This window comes from Erythrolamprus reginae, chromosome 13 (assembly GCF_031021105.1).
Source record: "Erythrolamprus reginae isolate rEryReg1 chromosome 13, rEryReg1.hap1, whole genome shotgun sequence".
Lineage (NCBI taxonomy): Eukaryota > Metazoa > Chordata > Lepidosauria > Squamata > Dipsadidae > Erythrolamprus > Erythrolamprus reginae.
In genome coordinates, this window is record NC_091962.1 from 6,051,919 (window position 1) to 6,071,762 (window position 19,844).

At 47.7% G+C, this 19,844-nt stretch overlaps 2 protein-coding genes across 3 annotated transcripts in view; both read left to right on the plus strand.

The window, feature by feature from the left end:
• TSGA10IP (testis specific 10 interacting protein) overlaps positions 1 to 6,604 on the plus strand; it is a 38,397-nt gene extending 31,793 nt beyond the window's left edge. For both annotated transcript variants that reach the window (XM_070766330.1, XM_070766331.1), the window contains 2 exons: positions 1,941 to 2,068; positions 6,449 to 6,604. In XM_070766330.1, coding sequence (XP_070622431.1) covers positions 1,941 to 2,068; positions 6,449 to 6,494 — 174 coding nt within the window. In that variant the 3' untranslated portion in view covers positions 6,495 to 6,604. The remainder of the gene's footprint in view (positions 1 to 1,940; positions 2,069 to 6,448) is intronic.
• Positions 6,605 to 8,992: 2,388 nt separating this feature from the next.
• Positions 8,993 to 19,844, plus strand: part of CATSPER1 (cation channel sperm associated 1) — a 30,531-nt gene continuing 19,679 nt past the window's right edge. The window contains exons 1-3 of the mRNA XM_070766573.1: positions 8,993 to 9,155; positions 12,122 to 12,355; positions 19,661 to 19,774. Coding sequence (XP_070622674.1) covers positions 8,993 to 9,155; positions 12,122 to 12,355; positions 19,661 to 19,774 — 511 coding nt within the window. The remainder of the gene's footprint in view (positions 9,156 to 12,121; positions 12,356 to 19,660; positions 19,775 to 19,844) is intronic.

A 19,844-nucleotide genomic window follows, 5' to 3' on the forward strand; every position in this document is an offset into this window, starting at 1 on the left:
TAACAGAATGTTATACCTTTTTCTCATACCCGCGTAAGTCATGGTCCATGATAGACATGGCCTGGGCCAACCAAGAATTTACAAAAAAAATTAATAGAATCTGAGATACTTGCCCAAACACCTGGGCAGACCATAACCCCGTTTGGATAAAATGGAGGGAGCAAGACATTAAATCAATCTATAATTAAAGAAAAGTGATATACAGTGTTCCCTCGATTTTCGCGGGTTCGAACTTCGCAAATAGCCTATACCACGGTTTTTCAAAAAATATTAATTTTAAAAAGTACTTCACGGTTTTTCCCCCCCTATACCACGGTTTTTCCTGCCGATGACGTCATATGTCATCACCAAACTAATAATTTTTGCAAATAAATAACAAAAAAAAAATTGTTATTAAATAATTGTTTATACATATCAGGATCACTAAGTGTCTTATTCAATGGTGAGTACCAGTAATAATGGTGAGTTAAGGGTTGTTAAGGAAATGGTAATTTAGGGGTTTTAAAATCTTACGGGATGGCTTGTGATACTGTCCATAGCCAAAAATGGTGTACAGTGGTACCTCATCATTACAAACTTAATTGGTTCCAGGAGGAGGTTCGTAAGGTGAAAAGTTCGTAAGATTAAACAGTGTTTCCCATAGGAATCAATGTAAAAGCAAAATAATGTGTGCAAATCCTTCAGGAAAATCCCAAACTTTAGAAGGGAGGCAAACAGAGGGCAGGGAGGAGCAGCTGAAGGGGGCGGGTGGAAGAAGCAAGGGCTAGGCTAAAGGGTGAGTGGGAAGGAAGAAAGGCAAGGGGAGGGCGCCCCTCCCTTTTCTTTCTTCAAAAGACACCCTTTCAGTGCCTTTGCAAGCATGCAAAATCTTTACTCCTCCAAGCTGCCCCTCCCCTTTTCTTTCTTCAAAAGACACCGTTTCAGTGCCTTTGCAAGCATGCAAAATCTTTACTCCTCCAAGCTGCCCTCCTCCCTTTTCTTTTCTTCAAAAGACACCCTTTCAGTGCCTTTGCAAGCATGCAAAATCCTTTACTCCTCCAAGCTGCCCCTCCCTTTTCTTTCTTCAAAAGACACCCTTTCAGTGCCTTTGCAAGCATGCAAAATCTTTACTCCTCCCAAGCTGCCCCTCCCTTTTCTTTCTTCAAAAGACACTGTTTCAGTGCCTTTGCAAGCATGCAAAATCTTTACTCCTCCAAGCTGCCCCTCCCTTTTCTTTCTTCAAAAGACACCCTTTCAGTGCCTTTGCAAGCATGCAAAATCTTTACTCCTCCAAGCTGCGCCCTCCCCTTTTCTTTCTTCAAAAGACACCCTTTCAGTGCCTTTGCAAGCATGCAAAATCTTTACTCCTCCAAGCTGCCCCTCCCTTTTCTTTCTTCAAAAGACACCCTTTCAGTGCCTTTGCAAGCATGCAAAATCTTTACTCCTCCAAGCTGCCCCTCCCTTTTCTTCTCTTCAAAAAAAGGGGGGGGGGAAGAAACCCCTTCATCCCAGCAGCAGCTGCTTGGGTTTCGTAAGGTGAAAATAGTTTTGTAAGAAGAGGCAAAAAAATCTTAAACACCGGTTTGTATCTGAAAAAGTTCATAAGACGAGGCGTTTGTAAGACGAGGTATCACTGTATTTACTTCCGCATCTCTACTTCGCAGAAATTCGACTTTCGCGGGCGGTCTCGGAACGCATCCCCCGCGGAAATCGAGGGAACACTGTATACACACTCAGTTTTCAACAAGGCCGCTCGCCTCTGGCAATGTTGGCTGCAATGTTTTCCCCTTTGCAAGCTGTTTTGCAAGAATGCTCCTACGTGCCTTCAGGCTCGCGAAAGGGGCTTCTACGGGATCATCTAGCCATGCCACGAATGGGAAATTCTGCTTGGTTTTTTGGTAACGCTGCCGCCTTGGGTGCAAACATTCATCCAACCTTCTTCTTTTCTTTTTTTCCTCCAGACCAATGCCCGCCAGGCAGTGGAGCGCCGCTTCTCCAAAGTACTGGCCGCCCTGGGCATCGACGAAGAGCTGCTATGGAAGCACGCTGCTCGGCAATCTTTAGGCCTCAAACACTGCACCAAAGACATGTAAGGTTGCTAGAATGCTAGAGGCAGGATACAGCCCTGCGAGGTAGTCCAGGGCAACAAAACCCAATCGGGAGAACTTGCTCTATCTAATTATAACTGGGGAATTCTGGGAGCTGAAGTCCACCCATCTTAACGTTGCCGAGTTTGGCTGGCTGGAGAATTCTGGGAGTTGATTTAAAGTTGCCAAGTTTGGCTGGCTGAGGAATTCTGGGAGTTGAAGTCCAAATTTATTTATTTTATTTATTTATTCAAATCTTTATGCCGCCCTTCTCCTTAGACTCAGGGCGGCTTACAACATGTTAGCAATAGCACTTTTTAAAAACAGAGCCAGCCTATTGCCCCCACAACCCAGATCCTCATTTTTTCCCGCCTTGGAAAGCTGGAAGGCTGAGTCAACCTTGAGCCGGTGATGAGATTTGAACCGCTGACCTTCAGATCTACAGTCAGCTTCAGTGGCCTGCAGTACAGCACTCTACCTGCTGCGCCATCCCGGCTCTTAAAGTTGCCAAGTTTAGCTGGCTGAGGAATTCTGGGAGTTGAAGTCCACAAGTCTTAAGGTTGCCAAGTTTTGCTGTCTGAGGAATTCTGGGTGTTGAAGTCCACAAGTCTTAAGGTTGCCAAGTTTTGCTGGCTGAGGAATTCTGGGAGTTGAAGTCCAAATGTCTTAAAGTTGCCGAGTTTAGCTGGCTGAGGAATTCTGGGAGTTGAAGTCCACAAGTCTTAAAGTTGGCAAGTTTTGCTGGCTGTGGAATTCTGGGAGTTGAAGTCCACAAGTCTTAATGTTGCCAAGTTTGGCTGGCTGAGGAATTCTGGGAGTTGAAGTCCACAAGTCTTAAGGTTGCCAAGTTTTTCTGGCTGTGGAATTCTGGGAGTTGAAGTCCACAAGTCTTAAGGTTGCCAAGTTTTGCTGGCTGAGGAATTCTGGGAGTTGAAGTCCGCAAGTCTTAAGGTTGCCAAGTTTTGCTGGCTGAGGAATTCTGGGAGTTGAAGTCCAACAAGTCTTAAGGTTGCCAAGTTTTGCTGTCTGAGGAATTCTGGGTGTTGAAGTCCACAAGTCTTAAGGTTGCCAAGGTTTTGCTGGCTGAGGAATTCTGGGAGTTGAAGTCCAAATGTCTTAAAGTTGCCGAGTTTAGCTGGCTGAGGAATTCTGGGGAGTTGAAGTCCACAAGTCTTAAAGTTGGCAAGTTTTGCTGGCTGTGGAATTCTGGGAGTTGAAGTCCACAAGTCTTAATGTTGCCAAGTTTGCTGGCTGTGGAATTCTGGGAGTTGAAGTCCACAAGTCTTAAGGTTGCCAAGTTTTGCTGGCTGTGGAATTCTGGGAGTTGAAGTCCACAAGTCTTAAGGTTGCCAAGTTTTGCTGGCTGAGGAATTCTGGGAGTTGAAGTCCGCAAGTCTTAAGGTTGCCAAGTTTTGCTGGCTGAGGAATTCTGGGGAGTTGAAGTCCACAAGTCTTAAGGTTGCCAAGTTTTGCTGTCTGAGGAATTCTGGGTGTTGAAGTCCACAAGTCTTAAAGGTTTGCCAAGGTTTTGCTGGCTGAGGAATTCTGGGAGTTGAAGTCCAAATGTCTTAAAGTTGCCGAGGTTTAGCTGGCTGAGGAATTCTGGGAGGTTGAAGTCCACAAGTCTTAAAGTTGGCAAGTTTTGCTGGCTGTGGAATTCTGGGAGTTGAAGTCCACAAGTCTTAATGTTGCCAAGTTTGCTGGCTGAGGAATTCTGGGAGTTGAAGTCCACAAGTCTTAAGGTTGCCAAGTTTTGCTGGCTGTGGAATTCTGGGAGTTGAAGTCCACAAGTCTTAAGGTTGCCAAGTTTTGCTGGCTGAGGAATTCTGGGAGTTGAAGTCCACAAGTCTTAAGGTTGCCCAAGTTTTGCTGGCTGAGGAATTCTGGGTGTTGAAGTCCAAATACCTTAAAGTTGCCAAGTTTTGCTGGCTGAGGAATTCTGGGAGTTGAAGTCCACAAGTCTTAAGGTTGCCAAGTTTTGCTGTCTGAGGAATTCTGGGTGTTGAAGTCCAAATACCTTAAAGTTGCCAAGTTTTGCTGTCTGAGGAATTCTGGGTGTTGAAGTCCACAAGTTTTAAGGTTGCCAAGTTTTGCTGTTCTGAGGAATTCTGGGAGCTGAAGTCCCACAAGTCTTAAAGTTGCCAAGTTTTGCTGTCTGAGGAATTCTGGGTGTTGAAGTCCACAAGTTTTAAGGTTGCCAAGTTTTGCTGTCTGAGGAATTCTGGGAGCTGAAGTCCACAAGTCTTAAAGTTGCCAAGTTTTGCTGTCTGAGGAATTCTGGGAGTTGAAGTCCACAAGTCTTAAGGTTGCCAAGTTTTGCTGGCTGAGGAATTCTGGGTGTTGAAGTCCAAATACCTTAAAGTTGCCAAGTTTTGCTGGCTGAGGAATTCTGGGAGTTGAAGTCCACAAGTCTTAAGGTTGCCAAGTTTTGCTGGCTGAGGAATTCCTGGGTGTTGAAGTCCAAATACCTTAAAGTTGCCAAGTTTTGCTGTCTGATGAATTCTGGGTGTTGAAGTCCACAAGTTTTAAGGTTGCCAAGTTTTGCTGTCTGAGGAATTCTGGGAGCTGAAGTCCACAAGTCTTAAAGTTGCCAAGTTTTGCTGTCTGAGGAATTCTGGGTGTTGAAGTCCACAAGTTTTAAGGTTGCCAAGTTTTGCTGTCTGAGGAATTCTGGGAGCTGAAGTCCACAAGTCTTAAAGTTGCCAAGTTTTGCTGTCTGAGGAATTCTGGGTGTTGAAGTCCACAAGTTTTAAGGTTGCCAAGTTTTGCTGTCTGAGGAATTCTGGGAGCTGAAGCCCACAAGTCTTAAAGTTGCCAAGTTTTGCTGGCTGTGGAATTCTGGGAGTTGAAGTCCACAAGTCTTAATGTTGCCAAGTTTGCTGTGCTGAGGAATTCTGGGAGTTGAAGTCCACAAGTCTTAAGGTTGCCAAGTTTTGCTGGCTGTGGAAGTCTGGGAGTTGAAGTCCACAAGTCTTAAGGTTGCCAAGTTTTGCTGCTGGCTGAGGAATTCTGGGAGTTGAAGTCCACAAGTCTTAAGTTTGCCAAGTTTTGCTGGCTGAGGAATTTCTGGGAGTTGAAGTCCACAAGTCTTAAAGTTGCCAAGTTTATTTTATTTTATTTGTTATTTTATTTTATTTATTTATTTATTTAGTCAAATATACAATGAGAGTTTTAGTGGGTGTGGGTGTATGTGTATGTTAATGTCTGAGATGCGATATGGGTTCCCAAAAAGATGAGCTGTATTCAAGGATGGGTCTGGCAAAAGTTTTGTAAGCTCTGGTAGAGGCTTCTGTACCTAATGAGAACTAGGGAGAGTCGCTTCTGAGATGCTTCCCATGCCCCCTTTTCCTTCCATGGGCCTAGATAATTTTAAACTTCTTACCCTTTTTACTATGTAAAAGATATCTTCCCTTATCCACAAAGGAAAAAGAGAAGCAGACTGGCATTTCAGTCTGTGGCTCTCCTCCTAGTCCCCCAAGGTCATTCCTACATAGTGTCTGCCTGACCAGCCTCAAGCAATGATTAACGGTCCAGGAAAGAAGGTCAGACACACACGTGCATAGTTAGTCAGCAAACCTGTATTAAACAGAAAAGAAAAAGTCTAAAGCAAACGGTCCTTACTTTCAGGAGTAACACACAGGTTGAGTTGAAAATTCAGCCAGCTACAAAGTTCATGAAAAAGCAAACAAATACAAAAGTCACGTAGCATAAATGTTCTGAATTTTCACGGCACAAAAGCAGCAGCTTGTCCCAGAGTTTTCCACTCCCCACAACACTGAGTTGAAATCCAAGAGCAGAAACTTCAAAGCAGGAACGAAACGATGCCACACAAACGCACCCAGATAAACAGCCACAGTTTGCCTTGGCCCCTGTTCCCTTTTTTATGCCATTAGCCCTCATTCAGGGAACCACACCCAGCCCAGGTGTGCTTATCATGCCTTATCATACTTCTTAAAGCGATCCCTTCTTTGTAAGGCCCTATCGGTTGCGTAAATTAATGTCTTGTCCTGCACACGAACTGAGAGAGGACAAACTGTCCGACGAACTGCCAGACACCTCCCCTGAGCTGTCTGCCAATTCTTCCTGGCTCTCTGCCACATCTTCCTGACTGTCTGCCACATCATCCTGGCTGTCAGCCAGGCTTTCACAGTCACTGTGTGCCGCGTCTCCCCCATCTGTGGGGGCAACGGCTGGCCCAGGCCCAAACACAACACATAGCACTAATCGAACTCGGCTCCTGCTTTTGGAACCAATGGAAGGTGTTGTTTTTCGCCCTTTTGACTGCCGCCCTCCAGCTTTCAATCCCGAATCAACCGTGAGACTTAAGCTCCTCTCTCTCTCCAATACCTGGGCGCTCCAACCTGTGGCTTTTGTGTCTCCAGGTATCAGAGCACCGAGTCCTTGGAAGAGTTCCCAAACTCGATCTGACGAGCAGATAGAACGGATAGAGGAAGCCAACGCCTTTGGGCCGCCAGTTCCCCTTCGCCTCCTGGACCTGTAGTCGTAGACCATCTAAAAATAAAATCTAACGTTGAGAAGCGGAGGACCCCAGCCTGCTTTTGTTCACTAGGGTGTGTATCCATTTGTGGGCTTGTGCCAACCGTTCGGTCAGTAAGTCTATGCAAATTGAGCTACTTCCCTAATCTGTTATCCTACTGAACCTTGTGGGTTCGGTTCAAAAACCTTAAAATGTGACTGTGCTCCTCGACAAATAAGGCTGCCTGTCATTTGTCCTTTTTGTGGCTATTCAAATAACGGGACTTAATCCACTGAAAAAGAGTCCAAGCACCTATTTGAAAACTTATCTTGGTCGGCAAGCCACTCCCACTCAGTCACATGATTGGCAAGCCACTCCTACCTGGCCACATGGCTGGCAAGCCACTCCTATCCAGTCACATGACCATCAAGCCACACCCCCAAATAAGCCATTTGCCCACAGTGTGGCAGTAAAATTTTTGGCAGCCAATTACTGGATGTAAGACAGGATTGTGCCCAATCAGGTGGACAGACCCATCCATAGGTCGCCACTACTACAGGTAGTTCCCCTGAACCGGTCCGAAGTAACTGAATCCCACCACTGTCAGTGTATCCCTGAAACCTGGTGGTGAACAGCATTGCTAAATCTGTAGATAGGCTGTCAGCAACTTGATTTGTCTTGCTGTTAAGTGTTTTTTTTTTAAACCAGGGAAACCTGGTCTACCCAATCATGAGACGGAGCATACGGCTAAATAGCACTTAGCAATAGAATTTAGACTTATATATCACAGTGCGGTCTTGAGGGTCAGCATATTGTCCTCCCCGCCCCGAACAATCTGGGTCCTCATTTTACTGACCTCAAACGGATGGAAGGCTGAGTTATTCCTGAGCTAGTCAGGATCGAACTGCAGTCAGTCAGCAGAATTAGCCTACAATACTGCATTTTAGCCAATGAACCACCACAGCCCTTTCCTTCCTTCCTTCCTTCCTTCCTTCCTTCCTTCCTTCCTTCCTTCCTTCCTTCTTCCTTCCTTCCTTCCTTCTTTTCCTTTCCTTCCTTCCTTTCCTTCCTTCTTTCCTTTCCTTCCTTCCTTCCTTTCCTTCCTTCCTTCTTTCCTTTCCTTTCCTTTCCTTCCTTCCTTCCTTCCTTCTTTCCTTCTTTCCTTCCTTCCTTCTTTCCTTTCCTTCCTTCCTTCTTTCTTTCCTTTCCTTCCTTCCTCTTCTTTCTTTCCTTTCCTTTCCTTCCTTCTTTCCTTCCTTCCTTTCTTCCTTCCTTCCTTTCCTTCCATCCTTCCTTCTTTCCTTTCCTTCCTTCCTTCCTTCTTTCCTTTCCTTCCTTCTTTCCTTCCTTCCTTCTTTCCTTTCTTCCTTCTTCTTTCCTTTCCTTCCTTCTTTCCTTCCTTCCTTCTTTCCTTTCCTTTCCTTCCTTCTTTCCTTCCTTTCTTCCTTCCTTCCTTTCCTTCCATCCTTCCTTCTTTCCTTTCCTTCCTTCCTTCCTTCCTTCTTTCCTTTCCTTCCTTCTTTCCTTCCCTTCCTTCCTTCCTTCTTTCCTTTCCTTCCTTCCTTCCTTCCTTCCTTCCATCCTTTCCTTCTTCCCTTCCTTCCTTCCTTCCTTCCGTCCTTCCTTCCTTCCCGTTGGACTTAAGGTTCCGTTGGTTTTGGTTCTGCGCATGCGCAGAAGCCAGGGTTTTGGGCACTGTGTGCGCCTTTGCAGCGCAGCACAGCCACATGGCGTGCAATTGTCTTGCAGCCTCATGGTGAGGGAGGATGCGAGCCAGAGATGAAGTAACATAGAACCCACTCCTGATCTGAACATGCCCAGTGGTTCCAAAATGCAAGGGCTGCTTAGCTGGAAAAAGTCCATGGCAGCATATAGAATAGAATACAATTTTATTGGCCAAGTGTGATTGGACACACAAGGAATGTGTCTTGGTGCAGATGCTCTCAGTGTACATAAAAGAAAAAGATACATTTGTCTAGAATAGAATAGAATAGAATAGAATTCTTTATTGGCCAAGTGTGATTGGATACACAAGGAATGTGTCTTGGTGCAGATGCTCTCAGTGTACATAAAAGAAAAAGATACATTTGTCTAGAATAGAATAGAATAGAATAGAATTTTATTGGCCAATAGAATAGAATAGGAATGTGTGCCAAGTGTGATTGGACACACAAGGAATTTGTCTTGGTGCATATGCTCCAGGAAGAATCTTCTTGGATGGGAAGCGAAATGTTTGCCAAGTGGGCGGAACACCAATTTGCCTTTTGGAAAAATCACCTTGGGCCGATGGCCGCCACTTTCTCCTTGCCTCCCATTATGACGTCAGAAAAGAATGCCTGGCCTTCGGGATGGAACCCCGGCGTCTCTTCTCTTCCGAGGGAGCGAGGAAAGACATTGCCCAAGAGGTCTGCCTGCGTGTCGGAGAGGTTAAACCGTCGCCGGCGGCACCATGGATTACCTTATGGTGCCAACTTCGGCTTCCCCCCGTAGAGAAAACAGATCAGGACAAACTCACCCTACAGCAAAGCACGAGCCTGCAGCTACTCCAGGCCCGGTGATCACAGTGGAACCCAAGCCGGAGCCCATCCCGGTTCCGGCCGCACCGACCCCGAGTAAGACGAGCAAGGGGAGCAAGGCCTCCAAACCCCGGCGAGCGGCGAAAGGGGTACAAGCCCCCGAAAAATAACACGTGAGTGGAACTGGCGTGCAGAAGGGCAACAGATGTGAAGGGCTAGAGAAGCAACTGTGTAGGGGGAGAGAGAGTGCGGGCAGGGGTGGGGGGGGATTTGTATTTTGTATTTGTATTTATTACCTTTGAAAAATGTTCGGAAACTTCAGATTGTGCAAAATGCAGCTGCGAGAGCAATCATGGGCTTTGCCCAGGTTCGCGTGGTGCACCAGTTGCGGCCCTATCTGGACCAGGCTCACTGCTCACCGTCACTCATGCCCTCATCACCTCGAGGTTCGACTACTGTAATGCTCTCTACATGGGGCTACCTTTGAAAAGTGTTCGGAAACTTCAGATCGCGCAGAATGCAGCTGCGAGAGCAGTCATGGGCTTTCCCAAATATGCCCATGTTACACCAACACTCCGCAGTCTGCATTGGTTGCCGATCAGTTTCCGGTCACAATTCAAAGTGTTGGTCATTACCTATAAAGCCCTTCATGGCACCGGACCAGGGTATCTCCGGGACCGCCTTCTGCCGCACGAATCCCAGCGAGTGGTTAGGTCGCACAGAGTTGGCTTCTCTCCGGGTCCCGCCGAGTAAACAATGTCCTTTGGCGGGACCCAGGAGAGGAGCCTTCTCTGTGGCGGCCCCGACCCTCTGGAACCAGCTCCCCCCAGATATCAGAGTTGCCTCCACCCTCCTTGCCTTTCATAAACTCCTTAAAACCCACCCTCTGTCGTCAAGCGTGGGGAACTAAGACATCTCCCCCTCCCTATGTAGTTCTAGTACATGATATGACTGTATGTATTGTTTGTTATATTGGGGTTTATTGCTTTTAGATTTTAAATGTGTCATTGTTATCTTAGATTTTTTTAAATTATTAGATTTGCTAATATATATTGGTTTTGTTGTTGTTGTGAGCCGCCCGAGTCTGCGGAGAGGGGCGGTATACAAATCTAATAAATCAAATCAAATCAAATTTGTATGCCGCCCCTCTCCCCTCCCGAAGACTCGGGGCGGCTAACAACAATAAAAAGACAATGGGAACAAATCTAATATTAAAAATAATCTTAAAAACCCCCAACCAATCATACATACAAGCATACCATGTATAAATTCTATAAGCCTAGGGGGAAGGGAAAATTTCAATTCCCCCATGCCTGACGACAGAGGTGGGTTTTAAGGAGCTTGCGAAAGGCAAGGAGGGTGGGGGCAACTCTGATATCTTGGGGGAGCTGGTTCCAGAGGGTCAGGGCCGCCACAGAGAAGGCTCTTCTCCTGGGTCCGCTAAACGACATTGTTTAGTCGACGGGACCCGAGAAGGCCAACTCTGTGGGACCTAACCGGTCACTGGGATTTGTGCGGCAGAAGGCGGTCCCGGAGATATTCTGGTCCGATGCCATGAAGGGCTTTATAGGTCATAACCACAGAAATGAGAGCCGATGAAGTCTTTCTGGGGACAGCGGAGGACTCTGCCTACGAAAGTCCTGGGCATCTCTTTTTAAAAAATATATTTATATAACTTTATGATTTTCTCTGGCGGCTGGCAGAGGTTTATTCCTTCTCCAAGCGAAAGGAAAATGCTCCGTTCGCTCTGGACTGCCAAATGCTCCTTAAGCGCCACCGAAAGGCTCCTCTGGCAGCCCAGAAAAGCCCGAGATGGCCGGGATTAAAGGGGGAATGGCAGGAAACTGGCCGGGCCTTTGTGCCGCTCTCAAATTCCCTGGGAAATTTTTCTGGGCTCAGGTTCTTAAGTAGAACACCCGGTTCTTATCTAGAAAAGTTTGTAAGTAGAGGCGTTCTTAAGTAGAGGTACCACTGTAGTTGTAGTTACACCGAAAGGCTCCTCTGGCAGCCCAGAAAAGCCGAGATGGCTGGGATTAAAGGGGGAATGGCAGGAACTGGCTGGGCCTTCATGCTGCTCTCAAATTCCCTGAGCTCGGATTCTTAAGTAGAAAATGGTTCTTAAGAAGAACCCGGTTCTTGTCTAGAAAGGTTTGTAAGTAGAGGCGTTCTTAGGTAGAGGAACCACTGTATATATATATATATATATATTGTAAGTTATTTTTGTATGTAGCTTTTTTAAAATAATAATTTAAATAATTAATTTTTAAATGAATGTTATGACTGAGTTGTATGGTTTTTAAGGATATGGGTTTTAGATGATTTTTAAAGTATTGGATTTGTACATTGAATAGAATAGAATATAATTTAATTGGCCAAGTGTGATTGGACACACAAGGAATTTGTCTTGGTGCAGATGCTCTCAGCGTACAGAAAATAAAATATACATTTGTCAAGAATCATGTGGTACAACACTTAATGATTGTCACAGGGGTCAAATAAACAATGAAGAAGCAATACAGTAGTACCTCTAGATACAAGCTGCTCTACACGCGAGTATTTCAAGATACGAGCCACGAGGGGAGAGACATTTCTGTCCTAGTTCCGAGCTCAAATTCGGGATACGAGCCGAGCGTCCACTAGGTGGCGCAAGAATCCTTGCTTTTGATTATCTCGGAGGGGAAAAGCAACTTGTTCCAGATACGAGTTGCCTTGAGATACAAGCTCCCTTATGGAACGAATTATGCTCGTATCTAGGGGTACTACTGTATTAATAAAAATCTTAGGATATAAGCAAGAAGTTACAGTCATACAGTCAACATGGGAGGAAATGGGTGATTGTTTATTATTGTTGTGAGTCTTCAGGGAGGGGCGGCATACAAATCTAATAAACTATTATTATTACTATTAATATAAAATATTGTTAAAATAAAATGAATAAAAGGAACTAAATGAATGTGTCCCGGCGAGATGTCCCCGCAGCAGGTTGGTTTTGGCAAATGGGTTGGATTGGGTTGGTGAGTTGTCCCATCCCGTCTGACTTGGCTTCCTCTCTTCTCCCCTAGAAAAGCCTTCCCATCACCACCACCACCACCACCACCACCACCACAGGCACATATCGTTCAAAGGGATCCTGACCACTTCCTGGAAAAAGATCCACCCGTGCCTTGTCTTTCTGCGGAAGGCCATCTTTAAATTGACCCAGTCCTTTCTCTTCGACTTCTTCATCTGTACCGTGGTGGCCATCAACACAACCTTGCTGGTGGTACAGACGTTCGCTGTAGTCGAGATCCGGGGAGGTAAGGCCGTGCCATATGTGCATGGGCAGGCACCTATTGTGCCGTCATGCAGCCACGCAGGCACCCGGCTGAAACGCAGCTTCTGAGCATGCGCAGAAGCAAAAAAATAAAAATAAGCTGTCCGTGCGCAGAAATGAAATACACACACATATTTCAAAGTTACGTTTTTGCTGATAAAGAAATAAAGGGAGACTGGTATAGATCTATTTCAAGCTATTTAGCACTCATCACCTAGCAGAAAGATGCCTTCCATATTTGGGTATACAGTGGTACCTCTACCTAAGAACGCCTCTACTTAAGAACTTTTCTAGATAGGAACCGGGTGTTCAAGATTTTTTTGCTTCTTCTTAAGAACCATTTTCTACTTAAGAACCCATGCTTGGGAAAATTTCCCAGGAAATTTGCGAGCGGCACGAAGGCCCGGCCAGTTTCCTGCCTTTCCCCCTTTAATACCGGCCATCTCGGGCTTTTCTGGGCTGCCAGAGGAGCCTTTCGGTGGCGCTTAAGGAGGCTTTGGCAGTCCAGAGCGAACGAAGCATTTTCCTTTCTCTGGGCGCTTATTCCCTCTGCCAGCGCCCAGAGAAAGGAAACGCTCCCTTCGCTCTGGGCAGCCCAGAGCCAACAGAGCAATTTTCCTTTCTCTGGGCGCTTGGAGAGGGAATAAATCTTCGCTGTGGTGACTATACCCGTATACCCAGCACGAGGTTGCCTCCCGGAGCATCTGGGCATGGAAAGGCAAAAAAAGGCACTTCACCCCGGCCGGATCAACTCGGCTTCGGCCAGACCGAGGAGTCACCACAGTGGAAGAAAGGCGCTGGCTACAAAGCAAGCGAGCAAGAGGAGAAGGGAGCCGCAGCAGCCACCTTTCAGTGAACGCCAAACCCGGAAGTTCGGGTTTGGGGTTCGGGTTCAGGAGGACGCTGAGAAGACCCCCGGCTGTTTCAAAAGGTGACAGCCGGGCGGCGGGGCTTCTCGGCAGCCTCCGAACCCGAACTTTTGCCGAACGTCCGGGTTCAGCGTTCAGGAGGCCGCCGAGAAGCCCCGCCGCCCGGCTGTCATCTTTTGAAACAGCCGGGGGCTTCTCGGCGGCCTCCCAAACGCTGAACCCGGAAGTTCGGGTTTGGCGTTCGGGTTCAGGAGGACGCTGAGAAGCCCCCGGCTGTTTCAAAAAGCAACAGCCGGGCGGCGGGATTTCTCAGCGGCGGCGGCAGGTTCGTAAGACGGAAAAAGTTCATAAGAAGAGGCAAAAAATTTCCGAACCTCGGGTTCATATCTCGGGTTGTTCGTATGGCGAGGGGTTCGTATCATGAGATACCACTGTATCATATTGGCATAGTTTTGGGAAATCGAACTCGAAAGGTTCCCATGGTTTTCGCCTACCATATTGTTCAGAGCAATCTGCCTACCAGGTTATCTCATCTGGCTAGCGTCCTTCATCTGATCAGCTTCAGCATATTATTTATCCCCTGGTAAGGGCTGGAAAAAAAATTGCTTCAGGGGAGTAGGAATGACAACAAGGCTGCAAAAAAACTTCGGAGGGAGTAGGTATGAAAACAAGTCTGCAAAGACTTGGGGGCTGGAAAAAAACTTCTTTGGAGGGAGTAGGAATTAAAAAAACCCTGCAAGCCAGGAAGATCATTAACACCTTGTTAGGGCTGAAAAAACCTTTTTTGGAGGGAGTAGCAATGAAAACAAGCGCGGAAGAGCCAGGAAGATTGTTAGTATCTGTTCTGTCTGGGTCACTCCAGAAGCCAAGACCAACCCAAAAAGAGAAGCCAGGCACACTGGTAAAAGGCAAAGGCAATTTTATAAAATTCAAGAAAAACACAGGTAACAGAAAATGTCCTTACAAACAGGAAAATGCTGTATCTTCAGATATATCCACACAGGCAAAAGTCCATGCAGCAATACAAGGAGGAGAGTACCACTATGACCACCAAAGGAGCATACTGTGGCTGCATAGAGGTCTGGATTGCCAATTTGGCTACTGCTGGGAACACAACAGACTGGGCATGTCAATTTATGAGATCTATAGTAATGAGACTCTGCTGCAAAACTACTGGGAATCAACGGAGGGCCGACCAGTGCGGTTTGGAGGCACTGTAAGAGTGGATGGGACAAGAGAGAAGGAAGATCTGAAATCATCATTGACACTAAGGACTCTGAGAGACAGGGAAATTAATTTAATAACCAGCATACTTGGGATAAGGACGTTCTACCGCCCCTTCTCTGAGGAGTGGGGGAGATATAGAATGACTCTTGACTCTGAGCAATTTGTGACTTTACTACCTGAGACCTTGGTGCTGTTGTTATTTGCTGCTGACTGGGTTCATTTTAATCAACTGAATTGTTATACTATTACCTATATTTTATATATTCTATATTTTCTATTTGTATTTACTTCTTTTATTAGTATTTTAACTGTAGTATTTTAATTAATTGATTTATATTTTAACTAAATTATTGGGGGGGTGTTTTATTGATGGATAACTGGGATGGGCATAGGGTGTATGGAGCAAATGATTGGTATGGATGGGGCGGATGGGATGGGTGGGATCATAGTATGGGTGAAATGAATGGGAGTGTTTTAAATAATACACTAGGCCAACCTGGCGCTGGAGAGGCGGGAGGGGGAGGGGCGGCTATCTCTGGGGTGACAGAGGGTCAGGATATCTCAGTGCTGCTGGGGAGAGGCAGATATGGCGGGAGTCACGGAGCTAGCCGTTACAGGGGAAGGAGGGATCGTTGCTTAATAACGATCCCTTGTTCCGGCTCCGTGAGCTCAACCCAGAATACTGGTGATGAGTGTATATCTGGCCCTGGGCTCAGGTTGCTGCTACTCAATGCCAGGTCGGTGGTAAATAAAGCTCTCCTCATCCGGGATTTGATCCTGGATGAGGAGGCCGACCTGGCATGTGTAACTGAAACCTGGCTGGGCCCAGAGGGAGGAGTTCCTCTCTCTGAAATTTGCCCAGCCGGGTTTCAGATATGGCATCAACCTCGACCCCGGGGAAGGGGGGGAGGAGTGGCTATTATAGCCAGGGAGAGCCTCTGCCTGCGTAGACTCGTTGCTCCGGAGATTGCGGGTTGTGAGTCCCTCCTGGTGAAGTTGGACTTAGGGGTTCAGGTGGGCTTGTTTCTCACGTACCTGCCTCCCAGCTGCGTGTCAAAATCCCTGCCTGTGCTGCTCGAGGAGGTAGCCGGGCTGGCGGTGGGGTTCCCTAGACTTATTGTCTTGGGAGACCTCAACCTGCCCGTCGCTCGGCGAATCCTCTGGATTGGCACAGGAGTTCATGGCCACCATGACAGCCATGGACCTGACCCAAGTAGTTCAGGGTCCGACTCATGAGGGGGGGCACTCACCCGACATGGTATTCCTCTCTGAGCAACTGAGTAATGGTCTGAGACTAAGGGGCTTAGAAGTGTTGCCTTTGTCATGGTCAGACCATTTTCTACTGCGGCTTGACTTCCTGGCTCCAATCCTCCCCCGCAGGGAGGCGGAACCAATTAAGATGTTCCGCCCCAGACGCCTGATGGATCCAGAAGGTTTTCAGAAGGCGCTTGGGGTTCTTCCAGATACACTCGTCCGCAGTCCGGCAGAGTCTCTGGCTGAGGCCTGGAACAAGGCGGCAGCAGAGGCCCTTGACCGTATTGCGCCGTTGCGACCTCTCCGTGGCGCTAGACCCCGTAGAGCTCCATGGTTCAACGAGGAGCTCCGGGAGTTGAAGCGCCAGAAGAGACGTCTAGAGAAGCGATGGAGGAAGAGTAAGTCCGAATCCGATCGAACACTTGTAAGAGCCTTTATTAAGACTTACAAAGTGGCGCTCAAGGCGGCAAGATGCGCGTATCATTCCGCCTTGATTGCATCAGCGGAATCCCGCCCGGCCGCTCTGTTTAGGGTGACCCGCTCCCTTCTTAATCAGGGGGGAGTTGGGGAGCCCTTACAGAGTAGTGCCGAGGACTTTAACACGTTTTTCGCTGATAAAATCGCTCGGATCGGGCCGATCTCGACTCCAATTGTAAAACAGAGTCGACTGACAACGAGTCAGTCGAGGTGACTGGGGCTAAACGTCTTTGTCCATCTGTCTGGGAGGAGTTTGACTTGGTGACACCTGATGAAGTGGACAAGGCCATTGGAGCTGTGAGTTCTGCCACCTGTTCACTGGATCTGTGTCCCTCTTGGTTGGTTTCGGCCGGCCGAGAGGTGACACGGAGCTGGGCCCAGGAGATTACCAACGCTTCCTTGGGGAGGGGAGTCTTTCCAACACTCTATAAAGAAGCGCTCGTGCGCCCCTCCTCAAGAAGCCCTCCCTGGACCCAGCCGTACTCAATAACTACCGTCCAGTCTCCAACCTTCCCTTCATGGGGAAGGTTGTCGAGAAGGTGGTGGCACTCCAGCTCCAGCGGTCCTTGGAAGAAGCCGATTATCTAGGTCCCCAGCAGTCGGGTTTCAGGCCCGGATACAGCACGGAAACTGCTTTGGTCGCGTTGATGGATGATCTCTGGCGGGCCCGGGACAGGGGCTTGTCCTCTGTCCTGGTGCTTCTTGACCTCTCAGCGGCTTTCGATACCATCGACCATGGTATCCTTCTGCGCCGGCTGGAGGGGTTGGGAGTGGGAGGCACTGTTCTCCAGTGGTTCTCCTCCTACCTCTCCGGTCGGTCGCAGTCGGTGTTAGTGGGGGGTCAGAGGTCGACCTCTAGGTTTCTCCCTTGTGGGGTGCCTCAGGGGTCGGTCCTCTCCCCCCTGCTATTTAACATCTACATGAAACCGCTGGGTGAGATCATCCAAGGGCATGGGGTGAGGTATCATCAATATGCCGATGATACCCAGTTATACATCTCCACCCCATGTCCAGTCAACGAAGCAGCGGAAGTGATGTGCCGGTGCCTGGAGGCTGTTGGGGCCTGGATGGGTGTCAACAAACTCAAACTCAATCCAGACAAGACGGAGTGGCTGTGGGTCTTGCCTCCCAAGGACAATTCCATCTGTCCGTCCATCACCCTGGGGGGAGAAACATTGACCCCCTCAGAGAGGGTTCGCAACTTGGGCGTCCTCCTCGATCCACAGCTCACATTAGAGAAACATCTTTCAGCTGTGGCGAGGGGGGCGTTTGCCCAGGTTCGCCTGGTGCATCAGTTGCGACCCTATTTGGACCGGGAGTCACTGCTCACAGTCACTCATGCCCTTATCACCTCGAGGCTCGACTACTGTAACGCTCTCTACATGGGGCTACCTTTGAAAAGTGTTCGGAAACTTCAGATCGTGCAGAATGCAGCTGCGAGAGCAATCATGGGCTTTCCCAAATATGCCCATGTTACACCAACACTCCGCAGTCTGCATTGGTTGCCGATCAGTTTCCGGTCAGAATTCAAAGTGTTGGTTATGACCTATAAAGCCCTTCATGGCACCGGACCAGATTATCTCAGGGACCGCCTTCTGCCGCACGAATCCCAGCGGCCAGTTAGGTCCCACAGAGTGGGTCTTCTCCGGGTCCCGTCAACGAAACAATGCCACTTGGCAGGACCCAGGAGAAGAGCCTTCTCTGTGGCGGCCCCGGCCCTCTGGAACCAACTCCCCCAGAGATTAGAATTGCCCCTACCCTCCTTGCCTTTCGTAAGCTACTCAAAACCCACCTCTGCCGCCAGGCATGGGGGAATTAAGACCTCTTCTCCCCTAGGCTGATACAACTGTATGTATGGTATGTTTGTACGTATGTTGGTTTTATACATTAGGGGGTTTTAAGTTAGTTTTTAGTATTGGATTTTTACTGTATATTGTTTATGACTGTTGTTAGCCGCCCCGAGTTTTCGGAGAGGGGCGGCATATAAATCCAATAAATGAAATGAATGAAATGAGAATTATTGCTGCCAAGCCAAGGCTGTAAATAGCAGACCTACACCTCCCACGGGTCTTCCAAAGCTGCTGGGCCACAAGCCAGGAACAGAGACGCCGAGAAACAAGACAGGATAACGCCACGCCAAGCTGATAACACTCCACATGGCTTAAAGGGCTTGCCTGCCTTTTAAACCCTGCTGATGAGGACCACACCCAAACCCAGCTGTTTCTATATCACTGGTGAAAATATTTCTTTAACTGCTCCTTTCGTTGCTGTGAACCTCTCTGTCTCATGTCAATGACAGCTTGTGCGTCATCACCTAATGACTCCAAGCTACTGGCTGGGGAGAGCCCCCCCCCACCCGGGGCTCTCATGCTGTTCTCCTTCATCCCATTCCTGACTTTCCTCTCCCCCGTCCGACTGATCAGCCCCCTCCTCTGCACTGTCATCCTCCTCCGGGCATGGAGCCAGCAGAGACACAGCTGGTCCCTGAGCAGCCTCAGGCTGAATCACAACAGTATCTCATTAAGGCTGGGGAAAAAAAGCCTCGAAAAAAGCTACATTTGGAGTATAAGATGCACTCAACCTCTTTTAAGGGGGAAAGGGTGCATCTTATACTCCAAAAAGTATGGTAATTCAAAGTGAACACCCCCCCCCCCCTTTTCCAAACAATCAGTTACAGGGTTCAATCAAGGTGCCGTCCAGTTGCCTGGTAACTTCACTCCTCCTCTCTCCGACCACCTGTGGGAATGACCTTGGTTCTCAGCAGAAAGTATTTTGTTTTGGCTACAAAACTCCACCGATCTCTTTTCCCCCCTCCCTATCCCTCAGCTCCAGTGTGGCAACACTGAAGTTTCAGAATGTCCTCCGGTCTGGTCAGCTTCAAGATTGACAAGTGTTCTTTTGGAATACTGTGTTCAGTTCTGGAGACCTCACCTACAAAAAGATATTGACAAAATTGAACGGGTCCAAAGACGGGCTACAAGAATGGTGGAAGGTCTTAAGCATAAGACGTATCAGGAAAGACTTCATGAACTCCATCTGTATAGTCTGGAGGACAGAAGGAAAAGGGGGGGACATGATCCAAACATTTAAATATGTTAAAGGGTTAAATAAGGTTCAGGAGGGAAGTGTTTTTAATAGGAAAGTGAACACAAGAACAAGGGGACACAATCTGAGGTTAGTTGGGGGAAAGATCAAAGGCAACATGAGAAAATATTATTTTACTGAAAGAGTAGTAGATCCTTGGAACAAACTTCCCGCAGACGTGGTTGGTAAATCCACAGTAACTGAATTTAAACATGCCTGGGATAAACATATATCCATCCTAAGATAAAATACAGGAAATAGTATAAGGGCAGACTAGATGGACCATGAGGTCTTTTTCTGCCGTCAGTCTTCTATGTTTCTATGTTTCTCTCTCATTATCTTGCTTCTGACGGTCTTGTCTTTCATCCTCTCTTTAGAATGGTTCTTCTCGGCCCTGGATCCGATTTTCCTCTGCGTCTACGTGGTGGAGGCCCTTCTCAAATTAATTGCATTAGATTTTAAGTATTTCCGTGACCCCTGGAATGTCATTGGTGAGTCTTTTGACGTAGGGGGAACTCACAAGGACGGGCTTGCAATGGGTACAAACCAGGGAAGGGCTTC